We start from the raw sequence: 14,349 nt of genomic DNA on the forward strand, positions 1-14,349 counted from the left end.
TGCCCGGTAATTCACGTACATCAGGAAAAGTCTGGTACAAGATATTTTGTAAGATTTTTGAGAAATTAAACATTTTTAAATTTTTAATTTTTAGATATTATAATAAATGGAATGTTTTCATTATATTTCTTAAAATCGAGATTCTAGATAAAAAAGAATTTCTCCTCTATCGAACGTCACCTTAGAATAATGAAAAAAGTATAGGAAAGTCAGTCAGAAATAAATTGGATGAAATTTGACTAATAATGACAAAAAGAGTCTCCCCGGTTACCCCTCGTTTGCTCCGTTATTTCCTCAATCCTTCTCATTATCAACAAACCTTGTTTCCACCGAATTTCCTTAAACATTAAAGATACTGCCAAATATTACCAGGGGCATTCACGTAATTTGGTAATTTGGCTTTATAAATTGATTCTGTGTCGTAGGTGGGTGGGTGGTAGTAGTTTGTAGTGGTGCAGACAGTGTGTGTCAGTGTTACTGTGTTTTTAGTTTTGATTTATTTGCTCCCGGTTCCTCCAATTCAGATCCCAATGGAAAGAGGTGGATACAGAAATAGAGGCGGCGGCGGCGGCGGCGGCGGCGGCCGTGAAGGTGGCGGTGGCAGTGGCAGAGGAAGAGGGTTTTATCGGCAACCACAATCTGGTGGTGGCAGTGGCAGAGGCAGAGGATCTTCTTCCCAATCACAACAACAATGGCAGCAAAGGCCGAACCCCTCTTCTTCCTCAACCCAGACTTATAGCGATAGTGGATCATCTTCAAATCCTCCTCAACCCTCCAAATCCAAACATCTTCCCCCTCAAATTCATCAACCAGGTATTCAAATCCTACTCTCAGTTCATGCCAACATTAACACATTTGTTATATGCTCAATGTATATATTTATATTTCGTTATTATTATTAAGTGTGTGAAATGCATCAATGTTAATTAGCTAATGGCGACCAACATCAACTTAATTTATAATTTTATTTTGTTATTATCCAATTCGGAAAATAGTCTCTTTCCAATTACTTTTAGTTTTATTATTATTAGGGGTATGAAATTCATCAATGTTAAAATGTTAATGGCAACCAACATCAACACTCTTTTCTGTGCTTAATTTATAATTTTATTCTGTTATTATTATTATTAAACATGTAAAATCCATCAATGTTAATAAATTAATGGCCTTCTCATCGGTACAGATATTGGAGTGCTGCAAATATCAGATTCAGAGCAGGCAGTGGGAAAGATTACACCCGTGCACAGGCCTGATAAAGGCGGAACGCTAGCAATTCGATACTGCAATCTGCGAGTGAATCATTTTCCGGTGACCTTCAATCCACAAAGCATAATCATGCACTATAATGTGGATGTGAAGGCGAAGTTGCCGCCGAAAAAGGGTCAGCATCCTAAGAAGATTTTAAAGTCCGAGTTGTCCATGATTAGGGACAAATTGTTCTCTGATCATCCCCAGAGGTTGCCTTCATTGATGACTGCCTATGATGGTGAAAAGAACATCTTCAGTGCGGTGCCTTTGCCCGAGGAAACCTTTTCTGTGGATGTCTCTAAAGGAGAGGATGAAAGGCCCATTTCATATAATGTTACTTTGACACTCGTGAACAAGCTCGAGCTCCGCAAGTTGAAGGATTACCTCAGTAGCAATGTCCTCTCCATTCCTAGGGATATTTTACAGGGGATGGATTTGGTGGTGAAGGAGAACCCAGCTAGGCGCACTATTTCTGTGGGAAGAAGCTTCTATCCCACAAATCCTCCATTGGTAGAGAGGGATCTTCAACATGGAATAATTGCAATAGGAGGGTTTCAACATAGTCTCAAGACTACCTCTCAAGGTTTGTCCTTATGCCTGGACTATTCGGTTTTGTCTTTTCGAAAGAAAATGTCTGTCTTAGATTTCCTGCATGAGCATATTGAGAATTTCAATTTGGCTGAGTTTCGGAAATACAAGAAATATGTGGAGCAGGCACTTATTGGATTGAAAGTAAATGTCACCCATCGGAGAACCAAACAGAAATACACTATTGCCAGGTTAACATCCAAGGATACACAGCATATCGATTTCACTATTGTGGACCCCCAGGGCCAAAATCCCCCGAAGAACATTAGTCTTCTTGCCTACTTTAAAGATAAATATAATGTGAACATTCAATACAAAGATATTCCAGCCTTAGACTTTGGAGGGAATAAGACGAATTATGTACCTATGGAGTTATGCATCTTAGTTGAGGGTCAAAGATACCCTAAAGAGCATTTGGACTATCATGCTTCCAAGACTCTGAAAGGTATGTCATTGCCTCATCCAAGGGAGAGGGAAGCTGTAATACAGACGATGGTGAAGTCCAGCGATGGACCATGCGGGTAAGGGGAATATAATTTCATGAGTATGCTTTTCGGAACATGTATTATTTTCCTCTACACGAGTTTTAGTTACTTTTGTGACATTGTTACATCCTTGGCTGCATATTTATTACCTGTTTTAAATATGCTTAGTTTCACTAATACAAGTATGGATTGTTTTGGTACTCTGGTTTCTTCTCTCATCAGTCTTTCTTGACACTGCTGGAATAAGATGGTTTTACATTTTTATTTGCATATGGCGAAATATCTGCTTACCTGAAAGATTAGTTTTATTATATAAATATGGACTATTTCTGGCTTAAGAGTTTTATCCGTTTCTTCCATCCATTCTGCTTTGTGCTGTCCAACATTAAAGAACCAATTCATTATGTTTTCTAAAGGTGAAATTAAGTACATATCAAGGGCGCTCTTAAAGGCCTGCTGTAGCATAGAACACTAGCACACATCCTTAAATGTCCCATGCATGGTGCATTCTCTCCTCATTTGTTGACATGATTGTGTTTAAACTGTTTTGGTGCCATGAGTGTAAGTTGATTTATAGTCAACAAAAACTTGTTAGATGTATAGCACTAGAATTGAAAATGTAATGCCACTGTTTTAGTATTAATTTCATTCCTTTGTAACGGGTGGACATATAACTTCATGAGCCATTTATCTTCATAATTGTCAGTTTATCTCCTTGTATATATACTCCACCATATTTTGTTGATCCACACTCTTTATTTTCTTAAATTGTTAGACACAAATGTCTCACAATATCTTTTTTGACAGCGGTGGTATTCTTCAAAATTTTGGAATGAGTGTCAACACTTCCATGACAAACTTGAAAGGACGTGTCATGGGGCCCCCAGTATTGAAGTTAGGTGATCGAAATGGCAAGATTATTAGTATGACACTGGATCCAGAGAAATGTCAATGGAATCTAGTTGGAAAGTCGATGGTGGAAGGCAAGCCAGTTGAGTGTTGGGGCATTCTTGATTTTACCAGCAATGGCCATAATTGGCGCAAATTAAAAGGCAAGCAATTTGTTCAGAACCTTATTGATAAGTACAGAAAATTGGGGATTTACATGAAGGAGCCTGTTTGGTATGAAAGTTCCGAAATGTGGAAACTTGGGAATTATAATTTACTATGTGAGTTACTTGAAAAAATTAATGATAGGGTTCAAAAAAAATGTCAACGCCGCCTGCAATTTCTTCTTTGTGTGATGGCCGACAAGGATCAAGGTTACAAGTGGCTCAAGTGGATTTCTGAGACCAGGGTTGGCATAGTGACACAATGCTGCTTGTCTGGTAATGCTAATGAGGGTAAAGACCAATATCTTACAAATCTTGCTCTCAAGATCAATGCGAAAATTGGAGGCAGTAATGTGGAGCTCAATAATACGCTCCCACACTTAAAGGGCGAAGGTCATGTCATGTTCATAGGGGCTGATGTCAATCATCCAGGTTCCCAGGACACCAATAGTCCATCAATTGCTGCTGTGGTTGCCACAGTTAATTGGCCTGCTGCAAATCGCTATGCAGCACGTGTTTGTGCTCAAGACCGTCGGACTGAGAAAATTTTGAATTTTGGAGAAGTTTGCCTCGAGCTTGTTGCCTACTATGATAGGTTGAACAAAGTCAGGCCTGAAAAAATTGTTATCTTTCGTGATGGCGTGAGTGAGAGCCAATTTGATATGGTTCTTAGTGAGGAACTACAAGATTTGAAGACGAAATTTCATCGCTCAAATTACTTCCCAACCATCACTCTTATTGTAGCACAAAAACGACATCAGACTCGATTGTTTCCAGCAGGTGCGAGGGAGGGGACTTCTAGTGGCAATGTGTTCCCTGGAACAGTTGTTGACACAAAAGTCGTACACCCTTTTGAATTTGACTTCTACCTTTGTAGTCACTATGGAAGCCTTGGTACAAGCAAGCCCACTCACTATCATGTCTTGTGGGATGAGCACAAATTCACTTCTAATGATTTGCAGAAACTCATATATGATATGTGTTTTACATATGCAAGGTGCACTAAACCTGTATCTTTAGTCCCTCCGGTGTACTATGCCGACCTTGCTGCTTATAGAGGACGATTATACTATGAAGCAGGGATTGGGGTGCAATCACCAAACTCAGCTGCATCTTCTTCTTCTTCTTCATCGCCTATGGCTTCTTCATCACTTTCTTCAACAACCTCGCAGTCAAATGATCCAGGGTGTTACAAGTTGCATGCTGATGTGGAAAACGCAATGTTCTTCATCTGAAGGACCTACATCTGTGCTTCCTTTCTGTTATGACAGAAGAACTCAAAACTTCTGTGCGCCCTCTTTTCTTTTGGTAAAACTTTTCTGCTCTCTTTGCATTGGGACAAACTACTTTTCCTACTTGAAATAGTTAAGTAGTTTGTGCGTGAATCTAACGGGTCGTGTGTCGTGAAACTGTCTTGTCCTTAGTCCTATTGAAGTCGGATGTTGTTCATGTAATTTTAGTTGGTAAATGTTCTTAGGGTTTGAGTCATTTTGCTGATATGTAAGTCTGATGTTGTGTCTGGTAGCTGGTTTCATGAGTCATTGTGAACCTGCTTAAATAAAAGGTATTATCTATCGTTTTATGATATCTGTTATTATATTTTCTGAAAGGGACTGCATACCATGTAGCAGTGCTTATCTTCTTGTATGCCACAATGGCCAAGGGCAGTTACGTTTCAAAATTCTATTGTTTACCAATGTCAGCATTTCCTTATCTTCTCGCTACCTCGCATTCACTACAATATGCAAGCTACGTAACTGTTGGCTACAACTTGCAAAGTAAGCCTTTATTTGTTTTACGCAATTAGTGCGCTGCTAAATTTCCTTAAAATGAATTTTTATATTGTTTACCAGACTATATCATAGTCCTTACTTAGAAGCCTGAATAATTTTTTTTTTAAACAAAATCCCAGACGTCTTCAAACATTTATTAGAAACCTTGAATTAATAAATAGGGCAGTAAAAATGTGTGATATTTATACAGCGGTCAAATTCCTTAATGAAACCCTTACCAAAAAAAAAGAAATACTTTAATGAAAAGGAAAAGGAAAATTACAAACGATTATTAAGAAAACGAAATTTAGAGCAATATAGGGCATGAATGAAGTATACGTAACGTGAATACTTTTTTATTCGCAGCTTGCAACTAATTCCTACTCATTGCATTTCTATTTCTCAATTAAATGCTCACATTGAGGGTGAACCCCATCCTAAACCACATCATCTTTTACTTTATAAGAAAGATAAATTAACTAGCTTCTATTTGGGGATTGCAATATATCATTTTGATGCGACGGAAAGTGTCTCCCAACATTAGGAAGAATAAACAACGAAGTTAACATCATAATTCTGAATTTCTGATAACCCTTTAAGAAGATAGAACTCGACTAATTGAAGCTTGTTCATTCAACTATCATATATCTAAAATTTGACAACAGAGTGATTTAAAGAAATGAATTAAAATCATGGTGAAAATTATACTTTGACAAAAGAGGAATGGATTCTATCGTGTAACATGAGTTCATATGAAAATATTGGATCATCTAGCGGCTTCCTGTATTTGACCTTATTTCAATCAAAATCATATTCAATAAGATGAGGGCAGCTCAACAACTGTTGATTTAAGTGATAATGAAATTTATTCTCCTTAATTAGAGATCTTGAGTCCCAATTTTGAAAATAAAAAATAAAAAATTATGTGAGAGAATTATTCCTTTAATAGATCTGACAGTATTTAAATCTAATTAACCGAGTAATTAATAAGTCATTTACTCAAGTAATTGACCCAATTACTCGAGAGAGACAAATTAGTATATAGTTTTGATAAAAGGGTAAAATTAACATATAGATTATAGGTTTCTTTTTCTTTAATATTATGCTTTGGTTTCATGAATTAGTAAGGCATTCATATTTACTTAGACAAGGCATGTGATGTCCTCTTCAAACCACAATTTATGAGTGATACGTATAGTCATCGATAGTCTTCGGATTAAGAGCAAAGTTGTAGATTATGAGTAAGTCTTACATGAGTCTTGTACCTATTTTCTCCTACTAATAGAATTATTATTTATTTATTGAAATTGTAAGTTTTGCTGGATCGGACCTAATAGAATTTCAGTTTATAGTAAAAAGATATCAATTAATATGTGCCAAAAGAAATTAAAACTTAAAGTTTCAAAAGTTCATAATATACATCATATATAAAATTATAATGTTGGCCAGTGTTTTTAAATGCCAATATTATAATTAATTGTTACTAATTCTCCTTCCATGAACACAATTAAAATTTTAATATATTTATACACAACCAAACTATCAATGTATTTATTTTTGTAAATATTTAAAGTTTATATTCTTTAGGAATAATTTTAAGATATAAAGTTCATAATATTATTTCAATATGTTTACATGTGCTAAAAAGGTTATTATATTTTATTTGATATGTTAATTAAATTCCTTTAAGATATTAAAATTATTTATAATTGTTACTCATTATTTTTTGTATCCTACAAAAATAATTTTTTTTAACTCAATTTTGGTCGTATTTTGATAATTTTTTTCTTAAAGATATCATATATTAATAAAAAAAATTTATTAAGTTATCTAATGTTTATAAATTTTTATATATCTCATATTAATATTATTAGTATAAATATACCAATGAAATATAATAAAAATTGAATAAAATTATAATTTTTTTTTTTTGTTCTAAGAGAGGGTTCATGACAGAAGTGGGCCTTGGAGAAACCTATAAAACAGAAAAAAAAAAAATATAAGAAAGGAACAAAATGATTGCAACGATTGAAATGATATATTTTTATTGTATTTTTTGTGACTCTGTAACAAAATCATCCTCCGAGAACTTACTTATTATTATTTACAAGATTAAAATAAAAAATATAAATCTGTAACATAATTTCATTTTAAGATATTTTTTTTTTTTGGTAAGCTCATTTTAAGATACTTTAATAATGCATATTTTTATAATAAATATGTGTCTTTTTTAATATATGAAAAACACATAATTTTGATTGTTAGACTAAAAAAAAAAATTTAAACAAGATATTAATAAAAAATCAAAAAAAAAAAGTCATACTAAAATAGAATAGCTATATAACATAAAAATAAAATTTAAATTATAATTGTGACAATAATAATAAAAGATTACTTGTGTGAATCTTGTGCAGACACATGGAGAACTGTGACCTCAAAAATCAAAATTGAAAATTATAAAGTGCACGTTATCCCATTCATTTTAATAAAGAGCAATTTATAAATTGGAACTAACCTGGAATGACGTGTAAGTCTTAATTTTACTATTATAAAAAATGTTAATTGCGTGTATCGAGGTGGAACACACGCGAAAGGAATAAAAGTATGAAGTGGTAAATTAAATTGGATGGGAGAAGATAACGCTCCTTTCAATTTCAAACTGGCCCGACAAATCCGCTCCATGCTTACGTAGCATGACATGAGTTGTGATTTCGGCGTATAAAATGAGAAATTTAAGGAAAAAATAAGTATCATGTTGTAAGAAAATTCTGAAGTCATGTCATAGAAATAATTAATTGTGGAGTTGAATATTTTTAAAATAAAAGAAAAGTAAAAGAATTGATGGACTCACCTTTATGTTTGTGAAGGAAATTTACTTATGTCATGTAAAAAGAGAAAAATATTACCCAAACTTTAAATACATTAACTTTTTTTATTTTTGAACTTCTCTACCTTATTTTTTTTTTTTTTTGGATACGCATACGCTTGTCTACCTTGTTATCCATAAGCATTTCCCATGTATTTCGCGTTTTACTAAAAGCGTGTATAGTTTGTGCAACATAAAAGTATTTAAATAAAGGGTTTATCATCTATCATTTAATATGATTACAAAAAATTTCCTACACACAACATTTTGTGTGGCCCGCAGCAAAAAAAAGAAAAAAACTTCGGCACGCAAAACGAATCTCTATAACATAACACAATCATTTTTCCTACAACATAACTCTTATAAAACCCTTAAATAAATTCAATTAAAGTTTGAGTGGATCTTGTATTTGAATATTTAAATAGATTATATAACTTAGGTTACAGTTGTAATTATATAAATATGCTTGCCAATTTGTACATTTTTATTAAGCTTAAAAATAATAAATAAGATCTGAATTAAATTATTATATGATAAGCAGTTACATAATATTTCAAGTCAATAGTAGCTTTGTAATAAATATTTACAATTGTATTTTGTTTATTTTTAAATACGTAAACATGATTAATTATAACACTGTAGAAATGTACATAAGAAATGTAAAATCCTTTATAATAGGATAGTTATATCAAATTAAGAAAATTTATGCTTCTAGTGCCGGCACAAATGCATTATTTTATTAACAGGTTTTTTTTCCCCAGCGAATAGAATTTATAGCAGAAGTTTGCCATAAAAAAGAGAAAAAAAAAATTACAGAAGAGATTAGTATATTGGTTAAAAAATAAAAGTAAGAAAATATTAATTAAAAAGTTTACGTATCATATTAAAGTCACAGTAAAATATTAAAAAATTATTTAATGAAATATTAAATACTTCTTAATTATGATTTGTGTATAAGATCCAAATATATATCATTACTTATATTTTTTTTCTTAATCCGATTTAATCTAGCTCAAAATCTGTCCGATCCGAAGATGGCTCAGTCAACTTTATTTTCGTCACGAATAATTAACTTAATTATGATAAAGCATAATAACACCTAAATTATTTTTCTCAGAATAAAGCAAACTAAATAATAGATACGAATATTTATTGAAAAATGTTTTTTCAATAATTCTTTTGAGAGAATTAAAAAAAAAAAAAAAAAAAAAAAGTTAAAAAGAAATTATTCTCTATTTATTATTATTTTTTATGAATGGTGGTGACTGTGCGACAGCAGGTTTTTTACATCGTACTCAGGGGAGGTTTGCCTGCCAGTTGGCTCTGTGCACCAAATCTCACCTGTCCTTTTGCCTAATCTCTCTGTTCTGACTCATTTTTTCTCTGTCCTTCGCCTTTTGGTCCCTCCATTCTCACTTCCCTTTTCATCACTTGTCTCTTTCTTCTTCACCTCTTCCCATCTTTACTTTCTCAATTACTCCTTTTTTGGGTCTTGCTTTTACACGTCATCCTCATCCTCATCTCCTATGTTTTGTTTGCCTTCCGGGTTTATTCTTTCCTCACCACACAATCCCCTATTTTCGGTTCAATTCCATTCTTACTTTGTATTTCCAAACACACCCCTTATTATTTGTTCTTTCGTTTTCATCGTCACGCTCATCTAACACGTTCTTATTTGGATGTCTCTGCTGATGCTGTTTGTTACCGAGATTGAAAAGGCCTAATCTGAATTGTTTTTGCGTCTCGTGTTGAACATAGGTCTTGCTTCTTTCTTTTTCTTTTTCTTTTTCTTTTTTTGCTTTTTAAAAAAAAAAAAAAAAAAAAAAAAAACTCAATTGCTAGTATGAAACCAAGTTGAGATCATTTAATATATTTGAATCAAAATTTATTCTTTTCACTTTGCAACTCCATAAATCATCCCTTGTATGCTGATTCTGACTCTCTTTTCTTTTTATGGAATCTGGATTGTATAGATGTTAATCGTTATTGGGGAGCTCTGCATTGAGAATTGGTTCCACATCTCAATCCTTCTCCAACACTCTCAGATTGTGCTGTGGTTCAAAGTTGGATCTTGACTCATAACAAATGTGCATGAGTTATCTACATTAATTTTGATCCCTTGTAAGTGACACACTACTAATTGTCTGAATGCTCCTCCAATCAAAAGAAAAATTGATGCTTTGCATGAGAGAGTGATTCTGACATGGAAATGTTGTTTAATTGTAAGCTGTCAAAGTTCATGGGTGGTGGCACTCTGAATTCCATAGCTTGCAAATGTGTATTTCTGCTTGTTGCTGTTTTGGTCCTTAGAGCTTTGTTGCTTCCTTCTTCCCCTGTTTTTGGTGGGGTTGAATGGAGCAACATTGTATATATCCGCAACAAATCTCCATCATTTGGTTTTGGAGTTAGGCAAGATAAGTTTTTGGAGGTTCCTCAGATTGTGTGGGGATTAAACAACCAGAAGATTGCATTTGCAAGGGCTTGCTTAACTGCCAGAATGCTTAATCGAACTCTATTGATGCCTAGCCTTAGTGCCTCCTTGTTTTACAAAGAAATTGACCTCTTGCAACCCATTTCCTTTGACAAGGTATTCCAATTTGACAAGTTTAATGCACTGTGCAGTGGGTTTGTCCAACTGGGTCGCTATTCTGATCTCTTAAATCGAACACAAGTGCTTGAAATGCAGAAAGGAAGTGGTAGGAAGTGGACAGTGGAGAGGGATTTGGATCAATTGAGACAGCATAGCAGTGTCTCATTTGATGACCATGAGGTGATTCGGATAGTTGGTAAAAACCCCTTCTTGTGGCATGATCATTGGCCTGTGAAGGACTATGCAAAGGTTTTTGAGTGCTTACTTTTGATAGATGAGATTGCTCAAGAAGCAGATAGAGTTGTGTCTAGGATTAGAGCTGTTGGAAGTGAGGTATTAGGCAACACTGAATCAATGGAAGTGCAGCATGAGAATGATAGGTCTTCATTTCAGCCTCTTCCATATGTTGCTGTCCACATGAGGATAGAAATTGATTGGATGATTCACTGTAAAAAGTTGGAGCAGAGATTAAGCACAAATCAAATCTGTAGTAGCAAGAAAGAGATAATGGAAAGAGTTGGTAGCATCATAGGTCTGAAGACTCCGGTTGTTGTTTATCTTGCAGTAGCTGATAAACTCCTTAAAAATTCTTCCGTACTAGAAGGTTGGGAAGAAGGTTTTCTACCTTTTGAGAAGAAGAAACTTGGTGTTGATGGAATTTATAGCAAGTATCCATATCTAATTCAATCTGCAATTGATTATGAAGTGTGTTTGCGGGCTGATATCTTTGTGGGGAACAGTTTCTCTACATTTTCAAGTCTTATAGTTCTTGAAAGAACACAGAAGATGATCAGAATGGGTGTCAACAACATGTGTGGAACGGATGTAAGATGGCCTTCTTATGCTTATAACATACCAGGAGAATCAAATGGCCCTATGAGATGGGTTACAAATATGTCTGATTCAAGCCTTCAAGCAATCAGCTATGGCACTAATCACATTTCTTGTTGACATTGCCTTATACAATTTTCTGCTGTGTCAACCATTTCATCTCTGGATTTTGATTGCCACACTTAAATTTTATTATTTTTTTTATGTAGAGAATTCGACAGTGGAATATAGCTGTTTACAATGAGGTACAGTTTCTCATTATTTGAAACCTATCCTATGTTAATCTTGCTTCAAAAGGTTGTTTTTGGTTACCTAGTTTATTTTTTCGTTATAATTTTGGTTTATTTTTCCCCCTTGATTTTTTATATCGGTAATGTGATGGAGGAGCAGACCGAAATATATAGAGAAGAAGTCTGCAATAATCTGCTGGTCTGTGTATTATTTGTTGTACATCTTAGGGAACACAAAGTGGACATTCCTTTATTTACCATACATATAAAATTCCTTTTTCAGAAATAATTTTCTGGGTGAAGTGGGGTAGTTTGCATTCAATTGTACACAGTCATGCTTCACTTTCAAGTAAGTGCAACTGTGTATCTCATGAATAACACTTTAGTAAATGTCATCTTCTTGAATGTTGCCAAAATTTACTTTTGATTTCATGTCCAAGGAGTCACCGCATAAAATATTTATGAAATGCATGAGGACTTTCCTTGAAGACTTACCATTTAAGTCAGTCACACTTTTTCTAAAATAAATAAAGGATAAAGTATTTCTCAGGTCACCTGAGATAAGTTATCTCCGGTGATCTCCAAAAACACGTCATTTTGAATTAATAAAAGGTGTTTTGATAATTTTATTTATTTTTTATCATATGAATTTTACCGAAATATTTTTTATTAATTTCTCTAAAATTACAAAAACACCCTTTGTTAATTTAAAATGACATAGTTTTGGAATCACCGGAGATAACTTATTTACGATGAAAAATACTTTACCCATAAATATATTTGCTGAGATAAGAAGTAGTTGTTTCTTTCTCAATCATCATGTGAATGGTGATGGTATTATGGGCCTGATGTAAAGATGGTGTTTTATTTTACCCCTTCAAATGCTGGTTTTGATGAAAGTTGTCTTTTTTTCAAGCCTAAAGAAAAGGGGAAGGGATTACTTGTTCAGTCTGTTTTCCTTTATTTGTTCTTTTCTTCTCTTCTCTTTGTCTGTTTCTTCTTTTTCTGTTGATGATGTGAGATATAGTTGGAAGTTAGAGTCACAACAGGACATTTGCCTTTAATGTGTTGGGTCACCTTTGCCTACGACCCAGAGGTACAATAATTTGCCCCATGACTCCCTTATCATATGCTGCTGCTAGGGAAGAGTAAATGTAAACCCAATCTTGGGGGCATGAATGAACACATGGGGTTATCTGTCTTTTTTATTGTCTTCCTATTTTTTGATGAGGAAGTGGCAGAGAATGGAATATGTGTCTCTTGAAACCTTGCTGATCAATTAAAAAGTAAAGTTGGGGTTTATATGTGAATTTTTGGAACCACAAGGGCTAATATAATAAATGGTAGGCATAAACAAAATTTGGAGAGTTTGGAAATTATTGTGAGGGGAGCGGCTGCTATGTTGTGATGGGCCCGGAATAATAATAAAAACTTAACAGTGTTGGGAAGATCATTTATAATAATAATAATAATAATAATAATAATAAATAGTAGCTTAGTTGATGTCAGAGAACTGAGTAGGTAGAGATAAGAGTATGTGTTTGATCATCTTCAATATCATTTTTAGGAGAGGTTTAAAAAAAAATTAGCTTCACTTCTGGCAGTATCTGACATCTGAAAGTCACGGAACAAGTAAATCCTCATCTGAATCACCAGCAATCATAATATGATCATAACCAGGTGAAGAGTATTCATATTGCAATAGTCTCATCACGGTCCGCAGCCCGCTCCACTACATTAGTAATGAATTATTAGGATGAAATACTTATCAAATGTTGGCATCTAATAATCCTCACACGTGTTAGCTAATATGACTACGAGAGAATTCTAACAATTGCTTGATAAATTAATGGTGACAATTTTATCATTTTATAATTTAATATTTTTTCTCTTTCATTCTCCATCATTATTGATTTTCTTATTAATGATTAAGATTTTCTCATGTGAGATCGTGGTAAGAAATAACACATGAGAGAGGATTAATTCCTTCAAAAATCATAGCTATTAGTTATGATTATGATATAATTTTATTTTTCTATTTACTTTGACTCTTTATACATTATATATAAAAACACTCATTCTTAATTTCTTATCTAGCACTGTCACTACAGATCCCGGTGAAGAGAGGGATGGAGATCCGCAAATAAGGGAACGTAAAAGTTAAGATGGTTTTGTAAAAGAGTTATATTTATCTCATTCAATATGAGATAAATCAAATTCCTACACACACATAATAAAGGTGGGTACCATCTCTATTTTTTCTTTTTTCAATTATTTGTGGATCCCTCTTATAATTTTGTGTTATTAACATGAGATAACTTATCTCCATCAATATAAGAAAAACTTTTCCCTTTGTAAAATCCAATAAAAACTTTCATCGTTTTCAGGTACAAACTTTGTAAAAAATTCCTTGTGTCAAACATTACTTGATATGTTGGTTACAGGTAACAAACTTGAACCGTTGATCACTTTTAGCATAATATCAACGGCGAAAGGCATTCAGAGGATGAATATTCTTAACTTTCTACTTGAATATGGAAAAGGAAAACGTTGCCCCAAGCAATATTCTCATTCCCAGCTAGGAGTGCAGTCCAAACACCACTGGACGCGAATTCCTCGAGGCCAATCCATGATTTGTAGGGCCACAAGATGTTGACTCTTTGCTTTGTTTGTTGGGCTTGTGCCTA

The 14,349-nt window shown here is 33.7% G+C and overlaps 2 protein-coding genes across 3 annotated transcripts; both read left to right on the forward strand.

Moving 5' to 3' along the window:
* Window positions 1-461: 461 nt before the first annotated feature.
* LOC133300469 (protein argonaute 2-like) lies at window positions 462-5,010 on the forward strand. The gene is made up of 3 exons (XM_061500025.1): window positions 462-813; window positions 1,184-2,357; window positions 3,129-5,010. The coding sequence occupies exons 1-3, from the start codon at window positions 531-533 to the stop codon at window positions 4,606-4,608; spliced, it is 2,937 nt and encodes a 978-aa protein (XP_061356009.1). The 5' UTR covers window positions 462-530; the 3' UTR covers window positions 4,609-5,010.
* A 4,340-nt stretch (window positions 5,011-9,350) lies between these two features.
* LOC133300476 (O-fucosyltransferase 23-like) lies at window positions 9,351-14,349 on the forward strand. 2 transcript variants are annotated; one of them, XM_061500031.1, is made up of 4 exons: window positions 9,351-9,769; window positions 9,985-11,677; window positions 13,760-13,901; window positions 14,107-14,349. In XM_061500031.1, the coding sequence occupies exon 2, from the start codon at window positions 10,215-10,217 to the stop codon at window positions 11,550-11,552; it is 1,338 nt and encodes a 445-aa protein (XP_061356015.1). In that variant the 5' UTR covers window positions 9,351-9,769; window positions 9,985-10,214; the 3' UTR covers window positions 11,553-11,677; window positions 13,760-13,901; window positions 14,107-14,349. The 2 variants fall into 2 exon arrangements, with proteins under 2 accessions (XP_061356015.1, XP_061356016.1); XM_061500032.1 differs by having other exon boundaries at window positions 13,774-13,901.

The sequence above is a fragment of the Gastrolobium bilobum genome, unplaced genomic scaffold (assembly GCF_033153095.1).
Source record: "Gastrolobium bilobum isolate Gb01-03AN ecotype WA unplaced genomic scaffold, APGP_CSIRO_Gbil_v1 utg37804, whole genome shotgun sequence".
Lineage (NCBI taxonomy): Eukaryota > Viridiplantae > Streptophyta > Magnoliopsida > Fabales > Fabaceae > Gastrolobium > Gastrolobium bilobum.